The sequence below is a fragment of the Urtica dioica genome, chromosome 2, assembly GCF_054948205.1.
Source record: "Urtica dioica subsp. dioica isolate 48M chromosome 2, U.dioica_male_clone48M_v1_H2, whole genome shotgun sequence".
Lineage (NCBI taxonomy): Eukaryota > Viridiplantae > Streptophyta > Magnoliopsida > Rosales > Urticaceae > Urtica > Urtica dioica.
In genome coordinates, this window is record NC_142757.1 from 48,678,972 (window position 1) to 48,706,958 (window position 27,987).

The 27,987-nt window shown below is 36.4% G+C and overlaps 5 protein-coding genes across 6 annotated transcripts; 2 read left to right on the top strand and 3 right to left on the bottom strand.

The window, feature by feature from the left end:
* Nucleotides 1-1,187: 1,187 nt before the first annotated feature.
* On the top strand, nt 1,188-2,846 carry LOC149405200 (unknown protein 1-like). Of its 2 annotated transcripts, none has more exons than XM_089630465.1 (2): nt 1,188-1,380; nt 1,805-2,846. In XM_089630465.1, the coding sequence occupies exon 2, from the start codon at nt 1,843-1,845 to the stop codon at nt 2,521-2,523; it is 681 nt and encodes a 226-aa protein (XP_089486591.1). In that variant the 5' UTR covers nt 1,188-1,380; nt 1,805-1,842; the 3' UTR covers nt 2,524-2,846. The 2 variants fall into 2 exon arrangements, with proteins under 2 accessions (XP_089486591.1, XP_089486584.1); XM_089630458.1 differs by having other exon boundaries at nt 1,189-1,367.
* A 1,069-nt stretch (nt 2,847-3,915) lies between these two features.
* On the bottom strand, nt 3,916-4,821 carry LOC149405201 (Late embryogenesis abundant (LEA) hydroxyproline-rich glycoprotein family). The gene has a single exon (XM_089606470.1). The coding sequence runs from the start codon at nt 4,621-4,623 to the stop codon at nt 3,967-3,969; it is 657 nt and encodes a 218-aa protein (XP_089462596.1). The 5' UTR covers nt 4,624-4,821; the 3' UTR covers nt 3,916-3,966.
* Nucleotides 4,822-5,796: 975 nt separating this feature from the next.
* On the bottom strand, nt 5,797-9,193 carry LOC149405202 (uncharacterized). Its single transcript, XM_089630234.1, has one exon. The coding sequence runs from the start codon at nt 9,123-9,125 to the stop codon at nt 6,306-6,308; it is 2,820 nt and encodes a 939-aa protein (XP_089486360.1). The 5' UTR covers nt 9,126-9,193; the 3' UTR covers nt 5,797-6,305.
* A 12,161-nt stretch (nt 9,194-21,354) lies between these two features.
* On the top strand, nt 21,355-22,269 carry CML42 (calmodulin like 42). Its single transcript, XM_089604566.1, has one exon. It carries the CDS (start codon nt 21,464-21,466, stop codon nt 22,019-22,021), a length of 558 nt encoding a protein of 185 aa, XP_089460692.1. The 5' UTR covers nt 21,355-21,463; the 3' UTR covers nt 22,022-22,269.
* A 1,977-nt stretch (nt 22,270-24,246) lies between these two features.
* LOC149405204 (uncharacterized) lies at nt 24,247-26,918 on the bottom strand. The gene is made up of 2 exons (XM_089606733.1): nt 26,304-26,918; nt 24,247-24,910 (listed from the first exon to the last, which is right to left on the bottom strand). Exons 1-2 carry the CDS (start codon nt 26,867-26,869, stop codon nt 24,385-24,387), a joined length of 1,092 nt encoding a protein of 363 aa, XP_089462859.1. The 5' UTR covers nt 26,870-26,918; the 3' UTR covers nt 24,247-24,384.
* Between the last annotated feature and the right edge of the window lie 1,069 nt (nt 26,919-27,987).

Genomic DNA, 27,987 nt, shown 5'->3' on the forward strand with positions numbered 1-27,987 from the left:
AGCATTTTTTATTGAGCGATGCTATTTATCACGGGTCACGAGCCCGAACGATCCACACATTCATTGACACGTGACAATTTCTTTTTTGTGTTTAATGCTTTGATGGGGAGTCGTGCGAATTCATGCACGGGCTGAAAAACATTTCTGTTTTTTATTTGATTTGTGCATTCGAAGTTATAAAGTTCTGTTTAACGGAGTTAGTTGGAGTTTTATTTATTTTATAAAACGATCAGCAAATAAGCAAATAAGATTACTCATATGTTGGCCGGTCATCTTGTTCCTCTTTTGATCTTATTCTTGAAAACGTTATCTTTGCTATCTTAGCCTATCTTAGGATATGGTTATTAATAAAAGCTTGATTCCATTATAGAAAAATAGGGATATATATTTTAAATTAAACATTTATTTTGAATTATATATGGTCAAATTCTCTTAGTACTCGAATACAAAGCAACTGTTCGTTCATTTGTTAAGTTGAGACGTAAGTGTTATAAACTGTACTTCAAGAGTTTTGTTGTAAAAAATAATTTAACCCCGTAGATTTTAGTTTATCTGTTAGTTCATTTTTTTCGAGCACATATATATACACGTATATATTACCCTCATAAATCTAGACCGACAAATAAAAAATATAAAGTTACCACCGGCTCTCGTTTCCCAATAGTATATAAAAGAAAACCAAAAAAAATTAATCATAGCGAAAAAAAAAATTTAAAAAAAAACATAACCTAATTAAATTAAGGATTAATTGTTGTGCCCTCTATTATAATACTTAACAAGTTTTTTCCCCTCCTTTTGATTTGGGGTTAACGTTAACAAAAAGAACGTTATAATTATACGCGTCAACAAAACCTGTAAAACAATTATATATAGAAAACCTGTTTATGCATTCATTTAGTGATTCTTGAAATTCTTTTTATTATTATTATAGGAAGGTTTCTAACGTTCTATATTCCATTTAATAGTTTTGAACAGAAACAAAAAAGGAAAGGAGACGAAACAAAACTAAAAAGACAACCCAGCCGTGTGAGTGGTTAAGATCAAACTTAAAGTCATTTAACTAAAACTCTCTCTCTCTCTCTCTCAAAAAAAAAAAACTTAATAAATAAATAAATATATATATCGCTGAAAAGTGAGCGACAGTGATGGATAAGAATATCTTAACCATTATTTTATCTTTTCCCTTCTCTAACTTGTGAGATTGGTCACTTCTCTCTCTCTCACTCTCTCTCTCCTCTAGTTTCTCCCGCCGCCGCGAAACTACTGAGTTTCTCTCTCTCTCTCTGGAACTTCGTATCTCCATTGCTCAAGTTCGAAGCTTTGTCTCGCAATTTCTTCAGGCTATTTCGCTCTCTTGTAGTTTCAAGGTAATTTCTCGAGGTATTTCTACTTTCCTTTCCGTTTTATTTTCCCCTTTTCAGCTCATTCGCGTTTGGATTGCTGTTTATTTGAGTCTATTTTCGTTATGCCCAATATCTAGGGTTTTTTTGTTTTTCCTCGCTCACAAATTAGGTTTTCTCTGTTCACGCGGTTTTGAATAGTTTCTTGCTTCTAATTAATTAATCAATATATTCACGAGTTCCTTCCGATGGGTCATAGGTCTCGTCTTTCTTAGTACCGTTAAACGTTAAGTTTTTATTTATTTATTTTTCATCTGGGTTTGATTATTCCCCAAGAAAGTTTAGTTCTTTACTGTATTGGGTCTAGAAAGTGGAAAGTATCAACACCTCTGTTATTTCTGCGTCGTATTGATTGAATACCTTTGGATTTTTGCTGATGTTTTGATTTTGCTCTCGTTTCTCAGCCGTTCAACTATCCCAAGTTGAACTGAACAAAAAAAAAATGGGGTCTGAAAGTTGTACCGACCAGGCTGAGAATCGCCAAGCAATGCCCACGAAGCCGCCGGAGATGAAACCTGTGACCAACGACGAGGACAAGCAAAACCCTCTCGGCCCAATCACCCCCGATTCTGACCGAGAGAACGGCGTCGATGTAAACTACGACTCTCCGCGCAGCTCGGTCAAGAAAACTCCGAGCCCCAGAGAAGAAGAAGAAAAAGAAGAAGAAGAAGAAGAGACCTCAGTGAAAACCACCACCGTGAGCCCAAGCCCACACACCCCAAAAGAAGGCGTGTTCGACCCGTTCGCGCCGGGCCCGGAGGCCAAAGCACTGGCCCCACAGTGCCGGAAATACGCCAGCAAGGCGAGGAACGTCGTCGCGAGGAGGCTCAGCTTCGACCTCTCCGACGAGGATGAGATTATTTCGATGTCGGTGGTTTCGGACGAAGAGATCGTCGAGGCTGTGTACGAGAGCCTATTGGAGACCATCGTGGCGAAGCAGACCGAGATCGCGCTCCTTCTCGCCGGAGCTTCGAGCTCCGGCGAGTGCTTCACGCCACCGCCTTCCTCGACGGCCAGGCTGAGCGGGCTCGCCGAGACTTGCCCCGGAGCTCCGGCGAGGCCGGGAGCCAAGTCGAGGAAGATCGACCCGGCGCTGTGTAGGAGGCTTCAGTTCTCGCCGTAAATGGTAAAACTAATTTTTTTTTTACTATTATTAATTAGTAGATTGTTGATTGAGAGAAGAGTAACATGTGATTTCCAAAGGGGGTGGTTTAAGTTTATTTGTATTTGTATAGTGTGATTGATTTCCCGGGATCACTATAAGTAGTACCTTTTTTTTTTTCGATGTTTAGTAGTGTCTTTTTATTTCTGGATCATGATGTTAGATCTTTATTTTACCCGGGAAACTCTCTGTACTAAAAAACTAAGTTTCCATTGGAACCAAGTGAGTGTGACAAAGCTCTAATGAAGTTTTTAATTTAATAGCATTGCTAATGAGTTGGAGTATTTTAATCAGCTTCTGATTCTTGTTGGTGTAAAAAACTGTTTTCTTTGTTCAAGTCTGATTTAAAGATCACTGAATGAGAACAGGTCAAAAATGGGTTTGTTTTGCAAATAAGTCTGTGACTCGCTGCTACAAAAATGGCTGTATTTCCATGGACATGATATAAATACACAACTGTCAAAGCACTAGATATTATTATAACACATTTTAGTAGTTTGCTTGGACATATCATGGCTTTTTAAAGCTTCCTTTCCAAACCATATACGTATCTTCTACCACTAGTAGTGCTAGTTAAAATTATACTACTTGGGTAGATCTCTCTTTATGGATACTTGCTATTACACAAATCTAGCATAAAGCTGTCATAAAATCCACTGTCTGCTAGTTTCAATTACTCTGAAGTCTGAACTATAAATGTCTTATATATTTAGACACTGATGCTTTGCTTTGCAAAACAAGATAAGTAAAATATAATGGAGTACATAATAGCTCTCTCATGTCTTGTTATATCCTCACCATATTTACCACCAAAACAAAAAAATTCCTCATGAAAATCTCTGACATCTAGCTATATATATTTATATAAATAGCAGGTCAAAACTGGGTTTGTTTATCTAATGAATCTTATCTGCGTAACTAGTGAATTACTAGTTGTGGATGATTGCATTTTTCCTACTTGACATGGAGTGCTCTTTTTACAAAAAAAAAAAAAAAATGGTTGTAATTTTATGGAGATAAATAAACTGTCAAAAAGTACTGAATCTTAACCAACACCTTTTAGGAGTTTACTAGGTCATCATGGCTTTTAAAGCTTCCTTCTAAAACCATGTACATATATATTCTTCTACTACTGAATATTGCTTTTAAATACTTGACTAGATTTGTTGTTATATACACAACCCATTGTGTGGTTTCAATTGCTCTGAACCTTAAATGTCATGTCATGTACTTATACATTGATGCTTTGTTTTGCCAACCAAGACAAGTAAAGAATATAAAAAAAAAAAAGTAAAAAAAAAAAAAAATCTCTCTCAAATCTAGTTACATCCTCACCAAACTGATCACAAAACATGAAAATCTCTAAACCATATATAAATATATATAAACAAAGAACAATACAAATCACAACTTGGTCTTGCTCTTGCACTCCTGTCGCCGGACTTTCATCTCAGTCAACCCGAGTGCCAGCTGGCACTCGGACACGGCGACGGCGTGCTTCTTAATGAACCCGAGAAACACGACTCGCCCGGGGATCGTGGTCCTCGTCCGGACCGAGATCTCTCCGGCGATCACGTCCTGAACCAGCCCCGCGAGCTCCGACCCGAGCTCGTCGACCTCGAGCGTGAGCCTCACCGGAACCTCCGACGAGCCCCGAGCTGGGATCGTCCCGGGAGAGATCTCGGCTTCACCGATCGGCGTGTCGCGATAGGTCACAATGCTCGTCCCGACCCCGTGTCGAAACCCGGCGTAGTTTCGGTTCCGGACGAGGACTTTCACGTCGAGAGTCACGTTGAGCTCGAGCCTCAGGACCGGGAACGTGATCCTCGGATAGACGCCCGATACCGAGACCGAGACGAGCTCGGTACGCGGGTCCCGCGGCTTGAACACGGTCAGGGCTAGAACGAGGACGAGGACTCCGAAGAGGATCGCTCCGATCGCCGTGGCTACCAAGCAGGCCCTCCGGCGGGTCCCACAGCGACGGGTTTGTTCGATATCGTCGTTTTTCTCGACCATCAGTGCCGTCGGCCTTTCGCTTCTTCCGGCTTCTTTCGCTTCCATGGTTTCTTTCTTTTCTTAGAGAGAGAGAGACTGAGAGATTTTGGGGTTATATTGAAGAGTTTGATAATAAAAACAAGGTTTTGTGGTTAGAAGGCGGTAGAGGAGAGAAAACGGCCATAAATGCGGTTGTGGGAAATGAGAGACCGAAAGAGCATGAATGAATATGAAAGCTATCTTATATATAATAATAATGATAATGATAATAATATATCACACGGCTCTGTATGTATATATAACGCATTAATTCATGCACGGTATGGCAGTTGGACGTTGAGAGAAGCAATTAAAAATTCCCAGCTGACTTTTTATGTAATTGTCCAACTACAGTTACGTTGATATTTTGAAAAAAGATGGCTTTTTTTTTTTTTTTTTTTGTTTGTATGTATTCATGGTTTCGTACATACGTATGGTGTTGACCATGAGGAAGTGCCTGAATTGTCTCCACTAATAGTTCTCGCTCTGTTAATAATAATGCTCTCTCCGGAGTTTTTGGGTACCATGTTATATAAAGGTTAGAGAGAAATCAAAGGTTTTTATTTATTTTTATTTTTGGCGTGATTTTTGGGTAATACAGATAAGCAAGTGAATACCCAAAAAGAGAGAGATGGAAGATACCGCAGATTTTTTTTTTTCTTTTTCATTCAAGTAATAATGGGACATAAATCTACATAGTAACTTATTATTATTACTATTTACTAGTTTTTTAAACCTAGTTTTGTAATTTCGTCTAAGCTAATCAGACCCTGACTCAATAAAGGTTATGGTGTTGCATTTCAGTACAAACTATTTTAGTTCTTCATTTTATAAATCTCTTGATATTTTTTTCCAGGTCGTCTTTTAACAGAAAAAATAGCTACCACATACGTAAATCATATGCTTATATATGTTTTTAAAAGGAAGATAATTTCAATGTTTCCTATTAATCATTTTGTGTTCCGCTTATAGTTCCAACTTCAATCCATTTTAATAGTGGCTATATATCTATGCTCTTGGTCTTAGTCCATAATATATTAAGAAGTCCGTCAAGCACTACCTGAAAATCCCAGCAAACAAAAACTAGTACCTGAAAAATAATGATATGAAATCTGACATTATTTCTAACAAGCAGTAAATGTACAAAAGACTCATCCTCAACTACTATCACACACACGTGAAACAAATCATCAGATTCTTCTTGCAAAAAAAAAAAAAAAACACACACACACACAAATCATTGTAAATATATTTACAAAAACTATCACAGACCAACATCATACATATACCATTTGGTTATAATGGTTGTAACTCTAGCTTTTTTTTTCCCCTCCTTTTCATAAGGTAGGACTGTTTGTGTTACAGCCTTGAGTTAGCGTCGACGACGACGCAGTTGGATCAGAAAGTCAAAATGTAAGGAACAAAAAAACGGCGATCATTGTCCGGACATGACCTTTGTCGGGAAAAAAATTGAAGTTCATAAAGCCAAGAATCCATCAGCAAAACTGAAAGTCTACTTTCCTTCATACGACGAATCCACTTGAGGTTTCAGAAATTCGAATCCAAGCGTACTCAGTGAAATAACTTTGCCATGTTTAACTTCTCTTTGAATAAGATATCACAATCAACATGTAAAAATCCTTTTATTTTTTCAAAGAAACAGGTTTATGATTTATCAATGGGAATAAAAAATATGATTGAGCCAGATCTTATCTCCTGTCAGAAACTAGGTCCACCAAAACTGCATAAGTTGAATTATCTACTGAGAAACCCTTACCGGCCATTTCCTCTATAATCTGAACGGCTTTTGAGAACTCGCGATTATGGACAAGCCCTCGGATCATCGTGTTGTAAGCGACACTGTCTCGAGGGCATCCATTTTCCTCCATGACTCCGAACAAACGTGAAGCTCCATCGACAAGTCCTCTTCTATGAAGTCCGTCGATCATCGTGGTATACATTTCAACGTTGGGGCTTAGGCCATCCGAAGCTAATCTCGCGAAGAGATCATTTGCACCTTCCAAATCCCCGACATTACACAGAGCTCCGATGAGCGTGTTATAGGTCACGACATTGACCGGCAAATTCTTCTCTCTCATACCCCGAAAAACCTCCATCGCCTCTCCGAGTTGCTCGTTCTTGCAGAGACTTTCGAGTAAAACACCGTACGTTTGAGCATTGGGTTGTTTCCGACGAGCTCGCATCTCGTGAAGGAGATTCCGAGCGTCTCGAGTTCTTCCCGAATCGCAAAGCCCCCGGATCAGAGTGTTGTAAGAGACGACGTCGGGGCTAAATCCCTTTGCCGACATTTCGTCGAAAAGTGTAAATGCGATCTCTATCGCTTTGGCTTTGCGATACTCGTCGATCAGAATGTTGAAACAGTTTAGACTACAAGCACGGCCTTCGCTGACCATGATATTGAGCAGTTTCTTTGCCTCGCTCGTCTCTCCTCTCTCGCAATAACTGCCCATCAGTGATGTGTATATTTCCACGTCGGGTTCGATGCCGTGTTCGACCATGATCTTCATCAGCTCCTGAGACGGTACGACGATTCCGTTTTTTCGATGTCCATTGACCATGATATTGAAAGTCCGCGCGTTAGGAGCGATCTTTCGCCTCAGCATTTCGCCGAAAAACCCCATAGCCTCGTTCAACTCGCCCAACCTGCACAACCAGCAAATCATGGTGTTATAAGTGACGATATCTGGACCGATTCCTCGGCTCTCCATTTCCGCATATAGATCTTTCGCGTTGGAAATCAAAGCCTCGCTCGTCTCTCCTCTTTCACAATAACCGCCCATCAATAAATTGTATGTCACCACGTCGGGTTCGACGCCGTGTTGAGCCATGGTCTCAATCAACTTCCGAGCTTGTACAAATTTTCCTGTTTTGCAATAACCGTCGACCAAGATATTGAAAGTCCGCACGTCAGGAGCGATCTTTCGCCTCAGCATTTCGTCGAAAAAAGCCAAAGCCTCGTTCAGTTCGCCCGACTTACACAGCCCATAAATCAAAGTGCTATAACTGACAACGTCTGGGCTAATCCCTCGGCTAGCCATTTCCGCGAAGAGCTCTCTCGCATCGGAAGTCAATCCATCTCTGCAAAGGCCATTCGAACGCGATACCATATTCGTGGGCTCGCAGTGTTCAGATCGTTCCATTTTCCTCAACATCTCAACGGCCTCGCTAGTGTTGCTCGTTTCTCCTCTTTCGCAATAACCGCCCATTAGAGAAGTGTACGTAACCACGTCGGGTTCGACGCCATGTTCTTCAACCATGGTCTTCATCAACTTCCGAGCTTGCACAACGTTTCCCTTTTTGCAATGTCCGTCAATCAAGATATTGAAAGTTTGCGCGTTGGGAGCGATATTTCGCCTCAGCATTTCGCCGAAAAACCCCACAGCCTCGTTCAGTTTTCCCGACCTGCACAGTCCGAAAATCAAGGTGCCATAAGTCACAACGTCCGGACCGACGCCTCGGCTCTCCATTTCCGCTAATAACTCTTTCGCATCCGAAATCAAATTTTCATTTCTCGTCTCTGATCCTCTCTCGCAGTAACCGCGCATCAGCGAATTGTACGTCACCACGTCGGGTTCGACCCCGTGCTCGACCATGGCCTCCATTAACCTCCGAGCTCGCATAAAGTTTCCATCTTTGCAATGCCCGTCGATCAAGATATTGAAAGTACGCGTGTTGGGAGCGATTCTCCGCCTCAGCATCTCGACGAAGAACGTCGAGGCCTCGTCGAGCTCGCCGGACCGGCACAGCCCGCAGATAAACGTGCTGCAAGCGATCACGTCGGGAACGATCCCTCGGGTCGCCATTTCCGAAAACAACTCTTTCGCCTCCGAAATCAACCCGTCTCCGCAGAGACCGTCTACAATGGCTGTGTACGACACGATGTTCGGTTTGCAGTTTTCGGTTCGTTCCATTTTCCTCAAAATCTCGATAGCCTCGCCGGTTTTTCCATTCTTGCAAAGTCCGTTCAGGAGAGTAGTGTAGGCAATCACGTTTGGTTCACAGCCTTCATGAACCATCTTGTCGAATAACTCTTTAGCCTCCGAGACCTTGTTCTCTAGCAAAAGCCCTCTCACGAGAGTTGTCATTGTCACGGTGCCGGGTCTAAAGCCGAGCTTGGCGTACTTTCCGAAAACGGAGAGACAGAATTTCATTAGTCTCAGCCGAGAGAAGCAGTGGATCATGATGTTGAGGATATAGGCGTCAGGTTTGACTCCGACCAGAGACATTTTGTTTTCCATGGAAATTACGAGCGAGAAACGGTTCGTTTTGAGGATTTGGTTCAGAAGCTGAGTGAAACGGACCACGGAAGGCAGAGGGGTCGTTTGGAGCATTTCGTCGAACGATTCCAATGCATCTTTCAAATTCTGCGAATCGTCTAAGCTCTGCTGATTGTTTGGACATGGTAGAGAATGCATTCCAGAGATCGGAGTCTTGAAGAGATTACGACGGCGAAACGCAATTCCGTATACATTGAGACACCGATAAGCCCTCCTCTGAAATCTTAACATGTCTCTCCAAGCTCAACTTATTTCTTACACCCTTTCACGAACCGAGTTTTTTTTTTTTTTTTTTTTTTTTTTTTTTTTTTTTAATTTAGTTTTTTTTTTTTAGTGAAATTTGAGTAAGACCTTTTATTTAGCTGAAATTGGTATAATATGCTGCATAGTAATTTTCCGAGTAATATAGATATGAAAGTATCACACACGCCAGAGCGTTCAAATAATAGAGAAATTGCCCATTTGTCACCAATTTCAAAACATTTTCTCACTTTCCACCAAAAGACTAATTTTTCCCAAAATGCCACCGAGATGTCAACATTGTTGACATCTATATCAACAATGTTGACATCTCATAGTGAAGGGCAAAAATAGATGTCAACATTGTTGACATAGATGGTGACATTTTGAGAAAAATTAGTCTTTTGATGGAAAATGGTAAAATATTATGAAATTGATGGAAAATTGGGCAATTTCTCCAAATAATATAGATATGGAAGTATCGCAGGTCGAACCCACAAAGACTAAAAAAATATAATAATTATACTTTAATTTATTGCGAATTGATTCCAAAGTAAACAATAGGTGGTTTTGAAACAATAAATAAAATTAAAAAAAATTAAAACAAAGAATGATAATGGGTTTTAATAAAAAAGAAGCAAGAGTCACGATTTCATCGGAACTAACTAAGCTGGAGGTTTCGGGCTTTAATAATAAAAATCTACTTCTATGGATTATAATATGACTCTATCAAAATTATTCACTAGCCTTTTTCGAGTGTTCTAGCAAACCTATGCAATTGACGAATTGTTATCCTCTCGGCATTAAATCTTATTAAACCAATTACATGCAATAAACACAATACCTCAAACGATTAAACAATTGCCTAGAGTTTTCTACTAACCTAAGTCAACGATGAAGATATGAATAAAATCACGATTTTTTTACTTTCTCACAAGTAGCTAAACAATAATAGATAATAATTTTAATAGTGATCAAGCACTAGAAAATGTTAAACATAATTCATATCAAACAATCCATAATAATGAAGCAAACAACAATCATCTGACCATAACAAACCCAACCATTATCAATCCCGGCTACATCGCAACCCCAAAAGAAACCTAGCCTTTAATGGTGTTCATGGTAATCAACAAATAAAGCATAATTATTGAAAGCATTAAATGAACAAGTAAAACGGAATTCATATTTAACTAATCGATGTTCAACAATATTTAGAATCAACTACAAATAAAAAGAAAAGAAGAAGGAAAAAGAACAAGTTTTTGGTAGTTCCAAAAGACTCGTCGGAGGCGTCGATTCGTACGAAGATAATTTTTTCTCTCCTCAAATACTCTCAAAAGTAACCAAACACTAAGAAAAATAAAAATAAAGCAAAATGTGTATTTTTGAGGCTACAAATCTGATTATATAGATCAAGGGATTATTTTCGGAGCCAACTGGGCCTTTAAATGAGATCCAGTTGCTCACATTTGTTCAAAAAGGGTAATAAACACTTCTGAAAACGACGTCATCGTGCCGCGTTGAGTGTCGTGAATTGCCGCGGTCTGTTCCAGTATTTTATCGTGGCGCACTGAAAAGCATCGCGCCGTGATGAACTCTGAATGCTTGACTTCCATCCAGTGGCGGAGCCAAAAATTGAAGTCAGGGGAGAAAATTTGAAACAAAAAAATTTAAGGGATGCAAATTTGAAAAAAATCACATAGTTTGGACTAAAAATACAAAAAATATAAAATTTTAGAATAAAATTTGTAATTTGAAAAGTTCGGAAGAAGGGGGGGGGGGGGGGGGGGGGGGGGATTGGCCCCCTCTGGTCTCCATGTGGCTCCACCACTGCTTCTACTGTTGACTTTTTTCAAAATGTGTCGTTTTGCTCCTTTTGACTCCCGGGACCTCCAAAAATAACTTCAATGTCGTCCCGGTACTCGATTAGTACCCAAAATATGAGATTCTCATGAAAACTCACAATAACCTCCAAAGTAACTCCAATGTCGTCTCGTCTATGCAGGTAGTAAGTCATTATCAAATCACTACATGAATCACGAGCAGAAACGCCGCCTGTTGTAGGTTGTGGTTATAGGGGTCTTGCCCAATTGAGATCCACGCCCAAAGAAAATCATAGCTTAGATCTGAGATTCAGATACGAAGGAACTAACTACTCCGATTAATGATCGGGCGGTACAAAAATTAGATATAATAAGTCTCCATAATTGAAACATAATCGAAAGAGAAAAAGAAAAACATGAAAAAATAAATTAAGATAAAAAGTACTTTTTCTCAAGTCGAGAATCCTTCGTTGGTGGAGATCACCGGAGTCTCCGTGTTTCAGGAAAAGCGACGACATCGAAGATTAAAAGAAAAATTCTTTTTTTTAGAGAGAGCGCGGAATTTAGAGTTAAAGATATTTTTTAAGAGAGATATCTTTTACTAACTTTGTGTATTGGGAAAAAACACATATATACGTTGTGTTTTAGTGAAATGTCGAGTTTAACATTTGGTATTCAAAAATATCGAGTTTGTACCATCTATTTAATTAAAATAACGAAATTATACCCTATGAGAGATAACAACGCCGAAAATCTTTCTCTTCCTTATTTTTCATTGATGTTGACTCTGATATAAGAAACCGAACCAAACCCCGAATCAGTGGGACTTGCAAATCGAACCGAACCATACTGAATCATACCTCCCGTGATATAGCTTCATTCTGTGTACGAATTGCAAACCAAAGTTCTAGATGTCACGCTCGAATCATTAATTTTGATGACTATCGACAGTTGATTGTTACCTCTTTCCCCTGGCCGCGTTCTCGACGATTCAGAGATTGTTGTTTGTTTTTTTTCGTTTTTAAATAAATTACATATAGGACGTGAATGGATAAGGGTAAAACGGAGTTTATATATAAATATTAGAGTCAACGTCAATCAAAAGTCAACCAAAAGATGATTCGGGCCACTGTAATCTATTTTAGGGTAATTATGTCATTTTAATTAAACAGAAGGTACAAACTCAACATTTTAAAAAATCAAAGGTTGAACTCGATAATTCACTAAAACACAAGGTATATATGTGTCATTTTTTCTTGTGCATTTTAATTATTATTAAATCAGGAAGTTAAACCCAAAGAGCCTAAACCCATTCTTCGACCACGTTGATAAAGGGGAAATCACCAATATATTGTTTTTAAAATATTACATTTTCAAACTCGTGATTATTTTAAATCGTTTCAAGATAGTGTTTTTTAAATTGTAAATTATTTGTGAATATTTTCTTATAAATGGTAACATAAATAGTTAAAAAAAATAAAATAAAAAGAGTCTAAAATACTAACAAAATATATGTAAATATAAGAAAATAACTATTCATAACTTAAAAAATAGGATAAATTACATATTTTCCCCCGCAACTTCAATACTAATAACGATTCACTCCTTAATGTCTGAAAAGTTGCAAAACCGACCTTGTAATCCTACATCGTAATAAACATGATCCTTCTAATAAAATTGGTTTAACGATGTTAAGCAATTAAGGGTAAAAATATATTTTCATTTTTCATTGTTTTGTTTTGTTTTTATTATTCTGTTCAAAAAATAAAAATAAAAAAATAAATTTTTTTGTTATTATTATTATAATCTCTCATACATATATATATATATATATATATATATACAGTGTGTGTATGTATTTATTACAGAGAGAGAAATTTGTTTAATGCTTTTAATTTGACGCTTATAACTTAGTACATCTTATTCCTTTAATCATTTGGAATAAAAACATTTAAATATATTTTCTTTAAACAATATATATATCTCTCTCTTCTTCGTCTCATCCCCTTCAGTTCAAAGGAAACACGATGGAAGGCCTCGATTTTGTGTTGTCCAGTGGAAAGTTTCAGAACTGATGAACCCACGACGTGCTCACTCTCTATCGCCTTCCCCTAATCGTATTGATTGCCTCTATCGCCCACACCCTCCTCGCCCAACTGAGCAACAATCAACACATCCCCTCCGCCGCTCGATTTGACTTTTTCAATGCCTCCGCCAATGACTCTTACTCCTCCTCCAGCTATTTCGGCATCAAAAAATGAAATCATATACACAGCCTCGTCCAAAGATCATCACCGTGGGACCTGGTTGATCGTCACTGTCCTCGTTGCTCCGAAAGGCCTCATCCTTGTCCTCATCGGTCGGAGCCCAAGAAGCTTTGCGAAGTCTCCGAATGGATGCTCGGAAATGGCTTATTTGTCTCTCAAAGGCAACAAGATCGCCGATGACGCGAGTTTCTCAATCGATCTATTTCCCAATCAATCTCCGCTCGAACTCGAATCGATCTCCGGCGCAACAAAACCTAATCCCCACAATTCCATTACTTTTATAATTTTTTTTTTATCAAATAGCACGAATCTTACGCAAACTAATCAACAAAAAAACAATGAATTCATAAGAATCAGAATTTTCTTGCTGGCTTGGCCTATTCAGAGAATCGTAATGGTGTTTAGGGTGAAGAAGAAAAAGAGTGGGACAGAGAGGAAGTAAATAAAATTAATTATTTTTATTTTACTTTTAATGAGGGTATTTAGGTACAAAATATTTAGGTAATGGGATAGAGAGAAAGTATATAAGAACAACATAATTAGATGTTCGTCATTAAAACTTGACAAAAGGACTATATTTGTTGTAATGTAAGATAATAGGGTCGGTTTTACAATTTTTCAGACCTCGAGGGGTGAATCGCTATTGGTGTTAAAGTTGAGAGGGGAAATATGTAATTTATCCTAAAAAAATATTATGTTCATGATTAAAATTTTAGACAAACTATTTTTGTGATTAGCTTAAGAAAAAAAAAAAGCTATGCAATCTCCACAATAATGAAGAAGAAGAAGCAGCTAGATTCTCATAAATAGTGTTAATTGGAGTCCTTCATGCTTTATAATATTAGGGGCATAATCTTCGAAATATACACCCACTATTAAACATTAAGTCGAGTCCAACAAAACCTACCAAAAAAAAAAAAAACTTAAAATGATTTTAAGAACTGAATATTATAGCTATATATATTCATTTACAATACATAAAGCTGTAACCATCAGTTGAGATTAAATCACGAACATGAATGTCAAATTATCTAATTAATTTAATTTGAAATTTGGAGAAAAAGTTATGTACAGACCACGTAATTAATATCTTTTAATATAAATTCAGAGAAATAAATGAATTTTTATTACAAGAAGATTAATTTTTCATGTAAATTAATTTGTTTCAGATACTCACACACACACGCGCGCGCGCACACACACACACTAGCAAGCGAACGTGTCACTAAAGTAATATAGTATACGAAAAATACGAGCATCGATCTCACGAACACTAGCAATTTTAGTAATTAAATTAATTTGACACGAATTGATTCCGAAGTATTGACGAGCGATTATTACGATTAAACTAAATATAAACAAATACAAGAAACAATAAATCAAACGAGTTTAATTAACAAACAAAAAAAAATTGGGCCATGATTTCACCACGAACCGACTAAGTTGACTATTCCTATTTCGTCTATTGTTGCATTGTCTCTATCTTACGAATCTCACTATTTTTGAAATATTCATTATTTTCTCTCGAGTGCTTTAGCAAACCTATGCAATTGACGGATTATTATCTTTACGACTTCTAATCCTATTAAAAGAATATCACACGCATAAAGAACAATGATTCAAACAATTGCACTCTCGCCTCGAATTTTCTTCTACCTGGTCGATAATGATGATTATAGAAAAAAACAAGATAATTTATTACTCTCTCTTAAAAAAAAAAAAAACAAACAATTCTAAATAATAATTCAAAATGTAGCTAATCAATGAACTAACAAATGCATAGCTAATAATCAAGCAAACATAATTGGGAACGAGCAATAGAAAAAAATTAGACAATCATCAACGTATTGATATCGGCTCGGACTAGCTCGCATTTACATAAAAATTCATAAATAAAACTTAACGCAAAATAAGTCCTAGCGTGTTCATCATTAATATGGCCCGTATTATCTCCTTCAATATTCTCACCTTTTTTTTTTTATTTTAAATGAAGGTGCGGAGAGAAAGAAGAACAATGCCAAAAAAAATAGACACGTAATAATAAATTTGGCTATTCTATTAAAAACACTAAAACGTTTTGCTATTCTATATAATCTTAAAATTTGAAGTGGTCTGTATAATTTTTCTTATAAATTTACATTGCAAATTTATATTTAAAAATAATTTACAGTAATAATACTTCTATAATTTTGAGGCATAGCCTAATTTGCCAAACACTCGAACCGACTTCTTGGTTTTTTTTTTTGGATGGTCGAACGATTTAGATGGTACTCATTCCAATTATCAGACTCTAAGAGTCCGGTATTGTTATTTATTGTCACTACTTCCCCGTGTCAAGATTGAGTAATTTACGTGCCTGCTGTCTTCAACCGGTGATGTGCTTTTGATATTAATTGACTGAATCGTGCCTCCGACGCTGTTACTTTGAAGAAATTAAAATGTTCAGCCTACACTCTGAATATATTACATGATTCAAAATCGCATGCCTTTAGTCTGTCGATATTAATCTAGTTTACCTAATCATTCTAATTGTTAAGTGCCTTATTTATCTATGCTTGCACGTGTGTTAAAGAACCTTTATCTAAACCAAGAATATTAACAATGCAATAGACATGTTGTATAATTTTTTCTTAAAAAATTTACGAGGAAAAGTCGTTAAAATACTTAATATTGCATTTCAGTTTTACCGTTACTACCTACTTTTAATAATCGGTCCTAATTTGATGGTCCAGAAAGTGACATATATATTTATTTTCCGAATTTAAGTAAAATTATTAATGATGTGTTTGTACATTGTTTTCAGAATCTGATGTTTGTAACTTCGGTTTTATGAAAATGATGAAATTATAACTTTTATTTTGAAAAATATTTTAAAACCTGATTTTTTGAGAGAGAGAGAGAGAGAGAGAGAGAGAGAGAGAGAGATTTTTCTTTTAAGTTTTTTTTCTTCTTTAAATATTGAATAATTGAGGGCCAAATCGAGTTGTAAAAAATTGTTGGAGTCAAATGTATAATTTCGTGATTTTCGAAAGTACAAACACAACATTTTGAAAATCAAAAGTAACAAACGTATCATTTCACTTAAGATCTGAGTATGTATAATATCTCTAAATATCATAGAGGAATTTAAGGAAATTAGCTACGTAAGCCACCTAAACTGTAGGAATTGTAAATTAGCCAACCTTTTGTAAATTCTTTGTAAATAACCAAGCTATATACGTAGCATCCTATTAACTGCTTATTTTTTACATGTTTGCTCTTTATTAATTTTGGCCCATTATTACAAAATAGACAATTATTTTTACAAATTTGAATTAAATATTGAAACCGTTTAGGAAGTTTCAAATCTAGAATTTTTTTCAAATTGATTTGGCTTCTAATTTCGGAAATTAGCAGTAAATAACAATCTCGAATATTTACCTATTTATTAGCAATCTGTTATTTATTCTCATAATATTTTTATGATACTATTTTTGACCGCGAAATTGGCATTCAAATTGAATACCTCATTATCTTCGTTGCTAATTTGTGACTCTTTTTGCACGATTTTTTTTTTCTCGTTTTGATTGTAAATGGGCATAATTTATGCTCAATTATTACCAATTGATTGTTTTATTTACAACACAGGACATTAGTAAGCGGTAGTAAATTCACAGTTAATAATATGTAAATCCTAAAATATCATATTTACAACACGTAACATTAGTAAGCGGTAGTAAATTCACACTTAATAATATGTAAATATAAAAATCGGAATAGCCATTTATGTACTTATTATACTAAATGGAATACCAAAATATCTTTTTGAATTATGATTTGGACTTTTCCAAATAATTGCAGATTTGTGCAACAAAATCGTGGAGAATTTAAGAAGTAAGGGCAAAAACCATACTTTCCTTCACTCTTTTTCTCAAGACGAATCCTCTGTTTTAGAGAATGAAAATGTAAATGATGAATTGGATCTGCGGGAAGCCAGTGTCATTCAAAGCACATGGCATGATTACGAGGGTGGCTTCTGGACGGACCATACAAATCCGTAAGACGAAAAAAGAAATGTCGCGATCGCTCCACCACCACCACTCGCGATCGCTCTCTCAATCGGCGTTCTTCTCTATTGACTCTCTGCCACCTCTGAGTCCGTCGCCGACCGCCGATCATCTCTCCTCCGGCGGAGAGGCCTCGATGACGGAAGATCGGCGCTGCTCTCTCCCTCCTCCCCGGAAGGCTCACCGGAGATCAAGCAGCGACATCCCATTCGGGATCGCATCGTTCGGCCCAATTCTGGCGGTGAAGAAAGAGTGTTCCTCGCCGGCAAAGACGTGCGAAGAAAAAGGGATCGGAGAGAGGAAATCGGAAGACGAAGTCGATGGAATGCTTGCTTTTTTTTTTTGGTCGATTTCTTTGAATGCTTGAATGATTCAGTGGAGAGAAGGGTTAATGGTTGTAACGTGTAGCTATTAACTCCCCTCGATTTTCACGACTGCAGTTATTGCCGAAAATTTGATTTCCATTTTAATCATTCGTCTGAAAATAGTGGGCGGGAATTGGTTGAGTTATTTAAGTTTTTTTTAGGGCGCGGCTATGTATCTAGCCCAAATTGACCCCCTTTATTAAAATTATAGCCCAACTATCACAAAATTTAAGTAAGTAGCTCAATCCACTACCAAACAATTTAATATTCCTATATTACCCTTAGTTCAAATAATAGAGCGCAAAACACAATTCCCTCATTCGAAACAAACCTCTCCGCCAAACGAATTTCTTTTACCCTCATTCGCGAACACGAAACCGACGATCTCTCCACTTCCGAAGCCGACGAAGAAAAAATGGTGAGTATCTCAACCTTCAATCTCTGGTAATTTCAAATCCTTCAATCTCTCCACTTCCGGCGCCGACGAAGTAAATTGGTTAGTTAATATTATTAACAATTCTTTGCGATCTCATAAAACACCCAAACTGAAACCCTAGACCTCATCCCCGCTCAATTTTGTGTTAGATTAACCATTAAATTGTAAGTAAATATTATTAACTGAACCCTAGACGTCATCTCCGAACGATTTTGGGTTAGATTATTCATAAAAATGATAAGTAAATATTATTTACAAATCGCCGTTCGATAGTAAATAATATTTACAAATCGCCGTTCGATAGTAAATAATATTTACAAATCGCCGTTCGATAGTAAATAATATTTACCATTTGAAAAAACCAACATCTTGAAGCGAGAAAGTCAATGTCGTTTATAGTGTGATCTCTTCTCTTCATCTTTCATAGTAAAACGTGCAAAATGAAATTAGCCTAAATAAATTTTAAATTCGAAAAAAAGAACAGCCAATGCAATGCAAGTACTCCCATAAAATCGAAAATAAAGACGTAACCACAATTCCACACACCGTAGTTGGAATTCCAATCATACATTAGTTTCCACAGGGAAAAAAAAATTCAAAACAAAAGAAAAATAACTGCAGTAATGTTACACATACTCGTCGGCTCGTTCCAATTTGTCCAAATCATAACCTTGATAGTACATAATATTTACAAATCGCCGTTCGATAGTAAATAATATTTACCATTTGAAAAACAACATACCTGTCTCAGATTTGGCCAAGATCGAGGTCGCCTCGCCGATCTTGACGCAATCGCCGTCGCGGAGCTCGACTCCGGCACCGGGAACGACGGCAAACGCCTGGAGAAGCCATTTCCCCTTCTCCGAAGTGGCGGCGCGTGGGCGATCCCGTCGACTCGCCGTCGGATCTTTGATCGCCGGAGGCTCGGCGGCGGGGAGAGAGTCCAAAATGAAATAACTGGTCGGAGTGTGATTCTTCATGGCAGAGATTATATTTTCGAGCTTCACGGTCCGGGAATGGTGTGCTAGGCTTGTAGAACTCGTTCCACAGAAGACGAAGAAGAAGAAGAACCACATAGACGAAATAGAAGAAGAAGAGTTGGGTCTGGAGGAATAAAACGTACGAAATTGGGGGTAAATGACAATTTTGGAAACTCAAAATAATTTGGGCTATTTCCCTAATAAACTAATAGTTGGGCTATTATTTTAAAACTTCTCTCCTCAAGTGGCTAGTTGTTTACAAATCTCTTCGGTAAATAAGGTGCCCTGACTATTTACAAAATATTAACAAAATGTGAGCTATATTACGAAACACTATAACATATATGACTATATAGCTTAATAATTTAATCATTGCAACAAGAAGTAAACAAATCTTATTTTTCTAAAAGAACAGGAACAGCTACCGTCATGCGTGGGTGATAACTCATTATAAAACAATAGTTTCTGAACCAACGATATACTCGTTTTATTTAATGATTTTCAGCTACTTGTGAAACATTTTATAATTTATGGTAAGCTTATTTGTGATTGTAGTTGAGAACCACTTGGAATAATAGTACAAGAGAGCTGCGAATTTTAGACCATTCAAGTAAATCAAGTCGAGCAGTTTCTCTCCTAAGTTTCTATATAGTCTCTACGATTCTCATCGTGTGGCCTTGAATTTCATAATTGGATGACTTTTATTTAACTATTTTTTTATTAATCTAATTATTATTATCATCTAGGGCCGGTACTAGATGTCACGAAATTTTCAAACTATCATCTGGAAAAATGAGGATCGGTCTTAATACAACCATTAATGATTAATATTACTAATCAAATGTTTACATCTAGCTGATGGAATCTATATTTCCATGTGAAATTATGGAATCGCGTTTTACCTATAGAATTGTGATTATTAAGTCCCCTTAAAATTGTAAATTATTAGCTTTGAAATTATGGTATTTTAAGAAATTTGATTTTATGATGTATGGAGGCTGACATAATTACACGCTTTTTTATTTAATTTTAGTAATTTGAAATATTACTCGTTTGTTTTTTCTTTTCGTATTTACACATTCTTAATAATATAAATCTCTTTACATGAAGAAACATTTATAAACAACATTTATAAGCTCGTATAACACTCCTTCAAAACATGTTAGCCTATTATGCTGCTCTCAGGCACCTTACATAATTTTGTATAGTATTTTTTTTTTATAAGCATGGACGGCACCACCGAGAAAATATATTAATGGCCTCACTTAAATGGCGGAGAAAATTAAGATTAACTCCTAAACTCTTTTGATAATCAATAACCTCTTTTACAGCACAAGAGAACAATATCCAACAAAATCATATCCGATCTAACTCTAAGAGAATATCTAACCAAGTCGTTGTTATGAAGATGACGTATATGTGCTTAGCTGACTAAGCACATCTGAGCTGTCCTCATTATACTGTTACACGATTATTACTCTATCGGTTAGTCTACTAACTAATTGTACACATCAGTATATATTGCTCTTAACACTATTCAAAAAGGCTAATGAGAATCTCATTGATCTCTCCCAATCTCTCTCTCTCTCCCCTTTTCTCTACAAAAATCTGTTTCTTCTATGACATGATTAGCCCTGTTATAAGATTGAGGAAGAAACATGATAGTAAAAGAGTTAAAATCGAATACATAGCACATTTTTTTTTATTAGATTATTGATGTTTGGGTATTTTTTAACTAAATAATATGAGACTTCATGTTACTACTAAATAATTATTTTATTAATAAAAATACTCAACCCATAGTGCGGACATGAGTTAATAATGAAAACAGGCGCTAGAAATAGCCTAGGAATGCAACAAGAATAAAAGACTGAGAATAAAAAACTTATTTTTATATTCATGAGATCTCATCACCTTATGTTTATTTTGGGATGTGGGACTTTGCACACTTTTTTTTTTTTCTTTTCAAAATCAAACACACTATTCAAACGAACCACACATTAACATCATATTTTGTAGAAATTTAACCCTCGCTCACATCTAGAAATAGCAGTTTTACTCGTTTTCAATTTACGCGGTACGTTCACTTTTGTTTGTCTGTAAAATAATCTAAAATTCAATTACTAGAATAGAAAAAGACTTAAAACTTCCAAACCAAACACGCCGCCAAACAACGAAACACGCCTTTTTATCTTCGTCTAGAGTAGACTCTTTCCAATATTCAACGGTTCTCTCCCTCTTTCCTCTCCAACTTCCCAGGATAATTAGTAAACAAAAAGTAAAAAAAATAAATAAATAGAGTCACCATATTCATATATATATATAACAATAAAACGATCAACAACACATAAACATTAACATACTCTAGTCGAGAGAGGTGATATAATCTCATCCCATACCAAGTCCGCCATGGAATCACCAAGAAACTCCAAAGTCGGAACCCTAAGAAAAGCCACGACGCCGAGCGCGTCGTTCCGGCTCCGGAGCCCGAGCCTGAACTCGCTCCGCCTCCGTCGGATCTTCGACCTGTTCGACCAGAACGGCGACGAGTTCATCACCACCGCCGAGCTCTCCCTCGCCCTCAACCAGCTCGGGATGGAATCCGACGCGGCGGAGCTGGAATCCGCCGTGGCGGCTTTCGTGGCCCCGGGAAGCCCCGGGCTCGGGTTCTCCGACTTCGAGCTCCTCCACAGGTCCCTCGGCGACGACGCGTGTTTTTTCCCCGATACCGACTCGGAGGATCACGATCTCGCCGAGGCCTTTAAGGTGTTCGACGTCAACGGAGACGGGTTCATTTCGGCGGCGGAGCTTCAGGCCGTGCTCGGAAAGTTGGGGCTCTCCGAGGGAGACGAGATCGGGAGGGTTCAGAGTATGATCACCTCCGTTGACCGCAACTGCGACGGACGCGTTGACTTTTTCGAGTTCAAGGATATGATGCGCGGTGTTGATGGCGTGGTTCGGAGCTAGTTAAATATGTATGTATGTATGTATTGGTCAAGTAATTCTCTGACTTCGGTTTTGGTTCTTAGTGTGATTTAATATGCGTGTGATTTTGGGTTTATATTTCATGAATTCCATTTTTTGAGACCGTATTGGAAATTTGGAATCCAGTCCGAATCTTAAATCCGTTGTTTTGTATGGTTTTTTTATCATCCCTTAATAATCATGTGATTGCATATACCGGGAAAGTTTCATATATGCTCGTTGTTTATTTATTTCTATATATTTATTATCTTGTTTGTGTAATGTTATATACATATCATATATACTTCCAGTCTCGGAAAATTATAACCTCACCTCGAGAGCATCATAAACAATTTGACTCCTGGGTCCACCAAATTCGCGCCGAGCACATACCTCTTTAGACTATGTCGCTGTTATTTAAAGTATGTCATGTGACATTTGAATAATTCGGTAATTTATCATAAGTTTTTAGGATAGCATATGAGACCGGTGTATATTCAGTTTTATGTATGTACGCACTTATTCGTCCTCACACGGAATTCTTATTGTTGGAGAAATGTCAGATCTCGATGAGCAATTTTAAGATGACTTGCTCAAAATGTGAATACTAATAAAGGCCTGCCTTTTTTTTATTCGTTTTCTTTCTTTATTCAAAGCCACGCCTTATTAGGTTTATTAAGAAGAGTCCGCATAGCAAAAACGTCAATCACACTGTAAGACAACAAAAAAATTATGGTGTAGAATTGGTCAACGTCATGTGTATGCCAAGTGGTATTAACATATAGTCAACGCCTTATCATAGAACTTACTCAATTTAGTTGAAAAATTGTTATATAAGAAATCTAGAGATAAAATTACAAAAGTTTCCAAAACTGATTTACGCGAGAATATAATTACAAAAGTTTCCAAGCCTGTGACGCCCCCTAGCTTTTTATTTATTTATTTATCTGTTTTTAGTTTTGAGTCCTTTTAAATTAATTTGTGTGCTCTTATTTTTTTATTTTTTTATTTTAATCATTATTATGCATGTAATATTTTTGCAACAAACTTAAAAATTTATTCCTCTTATTCTTTCGTTAGTCACGATTTATATATTCAAAATCTATAAAATTAATTTAAATTAACTTTTTAATGTTTTAAAAAGAGTTCAATCTTTAGCTAGGGTAGAGAGGAGAGAAACATGGAAGGAGGGATTAAAGAAGAGGGAAATTGAAGGAAAAGAAATGGATGGATTGTATCTTTCCCAAAACTTGATTGGTATGTTAAGAGGAAAGATTAAAATTCCTCCACTTGTTGTTTGGTATGAATAATAAAAAAAAACATGACTATTTTTAATTATACTAATGACATTAATAACTCTTTTATTATATGAGACCAAATTGTGTAATTTATCCAAAAATAATTTGAACAATTTATAATATATTTATATATTATAAAATATGTGAGTAAAATAACTATATTGTCTACATATCAAATATATAATCAAGGTACATAAATAAAAGTATATAACATTAATTTTAAAATTATGTTTAATTTTTTACTCATTTTTGTATCACATCCAAAATAATTTAGAAAATAAATTGTGTATAAAATAATTAGATACTATGAAATTGCATCAATAAATATTATAAATGTAATTTTCATGAATAAAATGCTATGGATTTCTACAATCCTTCCAAAATGGAGGGGAAAGTTTTTTGGTGGGTCCCACGGATACAAATCAATCCCTCCATATTTTTCTCTTTTTTCCTCTTCTTACCAAACAAAGAAATTGCATAATTCACCCCTCCAAATCCCTCCTATATAATCAATCTCTCATCTTTTCCCTCATACCAAACAAGGCCTAAAAGATCAGCGGAGGCATATGCCTCCCTGAACTTATAAAAATTTCAGTTTTATGCAAATTTTTTAATGATAATTATATGATTTTTTGTATATTTGCTGTCCCTAAAAAAATAAATTAAAAAGCACCCCTAATTTTTTTTTAGAGAGATGCTATTTGGCACAACTCACGAGTGGGAACGATCCACTCATGAGTTGACACGTGGCAGTTGGTTGCCACGTGTCAACTCATGAGTGGATCGTTCCTACTCGTGAGTTGTGCCAAAAATCATTTCCGTTTTTTTTTTTAACAGAAGTTTATAAGCACAATGAGAAAAAATATAGTATACACGCAATGCGCAACTTGAAAATGTAAAACGTGATGCAAACACAACAAGATCTGTTCCAACAAATACATTACCATTTCAAACTGGAAAAAGTCCTTAAAATATATATAAAAGTAACATAACGCATACATATACTCTCCTCTCCATAAAACCAAGGCTAAGTTTTATATATAATGGAAATAAACATTACCTAATTAATTAAAAACGAAAATCCGTCGACTGTCCTAGTGAGCTTTTACAGTGGGCAATTGCCGACAAAATCGAATTTTCACCGCCCAAAGTCGTCCCATTAATATTACAACCGACGCCACCAAAACCCTGATGGATCGGCGAGGACTTAATTGAGTTTGGACAACTACTCGTTTTCCTCCGATTATTGACCCGACCATTATTATAATTTCTCGTCACGCTATCTCCACCATTCACCTCGGGCGTCCTTGGCTTGTAACTGTCGTATGAGTAGTTTTTGGTGTCGTTTTCTTGGCTGAACCTGTCGTGGTAGTAGTCTTTTGAATTTTGTTGTCGTTTTTTCCTCTTCTTCCCGTGTGATATGTCGTTTTGTACCTTGTTGGAATTACAGACGTTGACTTGGCTTCGGGATTTGGTGAATAGTGCTGAGATCAGCTTTTTGAATTTGGTGGCTCGGAACTTGATCACCAACAGCTTGTTCATTATTCCATTTCGATTGCCAGTGGTGTTGGTTGTTGTAATGTTCGGTGATTTCCTTTATAATATTAATTGAATGTTAAAGAAAAAAAAAACTTAAATGATATAGCACATAAATATGCAAGGTACGTAACAAATTATTGATTAGGTACTCCAACTAATACATGTAGTTATAGATTCGAGTACTTCGTTTCTAAATATAAGGTTAGAAAGTGACCTTTTTTTGGGTGTGTACAAAAAAGTATAATGAATAATATATGCAATGTCGGCTCATATGTAGTTATTATATGTAATCTTTTATTATTATTATTATTATTTATAAGTACAAAAAAATAAATATTTTGTATGAGTTTTGAATTTTCCTTTGAATATTTATTGTAATTTTACACATTTTGGTTTTAATTAAAAAAAAAACTACAATTTGATTGCCATGAGACGTTCAAAGTTCAATTTCTATTTTCTTAAAGCTTAATAGCCAACTCTACTGGAGTAAACTATATATATACACATTACAAACTAGTCAATCCTTAAAAATATTTATAGTGTTTGTTAAGTAAAAGATTAAAGAAATGGGTTAGAAACTTGTCCCATTTAACGACATAAAAATATTTATCAGAATAAAAAAAACTACACAAAATTATTTCATTTATCAGTCAATACTAAAATACAAATATCTAAAAACAATGTTCTGAAAAAATATTTACGCAAACTTAAATTATCTAGTTTTGTTTTATACAAACAAACTAATATTTTTCATATTATATATACAACTAGTCTTCAATTAAAAGTTTAATCTGTGCACTATAATCCGCTCAAATTTATACGTTTGTCGGGTTAATGGTCTTATTTATTCATAAATAAATACCTTTAACAAAAATCACGTGAATATGTTTGAAAATCATGATAAATAATACATATTTTCAACCTCATTGAGAATTCTCCGCGGAAAATTGTCATATACTCTTAGTCTACGTAAGAAAATTGAGAAAACCTCACGTTAATTAAAAAACATGTAAAAAACTAGAAAAATCAATCTACCTAAACCAACCAATAAAATAAAATTCAAAATATGAATAAAGAAAGGAATTATTAATATATATATATATATATATATATATATATATATTTATATAATGTCTAATCTTCAAAATGTGTATTTTTTAATGGTATTTACTTTATTGTTTGATAAATAAATTCCTTTAACAAAAATCACGTGAATATGTTTGAAAACTATGAAAAAGAATACATATTTTCAACCTCATTGAGAATTCTCCCAGGAAAATTGTCAAAACTGAGAAAACCTCACGTTAGGGGAAAAACTAGAAAAACAATCCAACTAAACCAACCAATAAAAACAAAATTCAAAATATGTATAAAGAAAGAAATTATATTAAAAAAAATACAAATCACTACAAAACATGAAATAGAATAAAAAAAATAAAAATTAATACCTGTGAATATTCGTATCAGCTTTGGCCGTAGCCAGCTGAAACGGCCGGTCAGAGAAACCTCGACCGTGGAAGAGCAGAGTATGAACCAGCGGGTTAAACGCCGCCGGAATCTGGACGGTTCCGGCGTCCCATCTTCTGGATCCCACGAACGGCTCCGGCGAGGCCCGGAAAGCTCCGGTGGAGGACGATCGGAGGCTCTGGGACAGCGAGGGCGGTTCGGCCCCGGTCGGGTTCGGGGATAATCGAGTCTCGGGAATCGAAGGAAAGCTCGACGAGAACGAGATTCTCAAGTGGCTGTTATTATTGTTGTCGTTGACGTAGTGGTCGTGGTCGTGGTGGTCGAGAGATATTTCTATGTAGGAGCTATTATTGGTGTCGTCGTTTTTGTGGGTTTCGATGTCGTTTAACTCATCGTCTCCGTCGTCATCGTTGTCGGAGAAGAACTCGAGCATAGACTCTTTGAACTTCGTGAAGGCGGTGAAGGAGAAGCTTTTTTGGATGTGAAGGTCGAAATCGGGCTTCATGTTTTCCATCAAACTTATGTCGGTGGTGATACGATCGATCATTTGTGTTGTGAAATAATTAGAAAAAAAAAAAAGTTCAGTGGTTTTTTGTTTTATTTTGTGTGTGAGTGTGTGTGCGGAATTAATGTGAAGCTGGAATTATATATATATTTGGACGTGTAATACTCGTTATGGACTATTGTATATACAATATATTAGAGGGTGAGATTAAAAAAAAAAAATACACAAATAATGGATGTGGAAAAGAATCTGAGCGTTGAGAGTGATTCAAGGATTGCATTAATTTAGTCTACATGATATCTCCTCTTTCAAATGTATTGTTTGCGAGTCTTGTGTGATGCACAAACAATTTTATTTTATTTTTAAAAATATATTATTTGTTGTATATGTAATTTTTGAGCTAAAAATACGGACTCTATGGCGAAGAATTTTCTCAAACTAAATGAGTGAGTCTGTGAAGACTGAAGAGTGAAAATTGCCGATTCATAATAAACTTATTGGTCAGAACATATGTGTCAACCCATAGCTTCTCAAAGATAGATAATAATTAAAAAAAAGTGAAATTTGTTGTAACTAGCTAAGTTTGTCATTTTTATTGGGGGAATAGCCCAAGTTTCATTTTATTAAGCAAATAGTCCATATTTTCGGCTCAGACCATAACGCCCTTGGTAAATTCGCGAATAAGTTAATTTAATTAACCTACTGGAGTGAGTTAGGCTAATTAATTAACTTATTCACGAATCAGTTAATTAATTAACGTAACTCACTCCAGTAGGTTAATTAAATTAACCGATTCGCGAATTGTTTCTTCTTCTCCACCTCCAGCGAACCCGAGGTTAGGGTTAGGTTTAGGGCTTTGCTTCGCCGTCGACTTATGAGACCTCAGGTTCGATCGTGAAAGCAAGGCAGTGGAGGAGCCAAACCTTCCGCGCCATCTCCGAGAACGATCGGAAGAGCTCGGACGACTCGAGGCCGTCGCCGGAGAAATCTCCTGCGAGGACGAGCGTACGGACATCGAAACGGTACAGCGACGCCATAGCCATCCTCGACTCCCCCGATCGCGGCCTCTCCGTGCGCGCGCTCCACCGCCTGAGCGACGGCGACGCGGTGGCGGTGATCCCGAAGCACCCTGACCTTGAAAACCAGCGGCGCAAGCGACC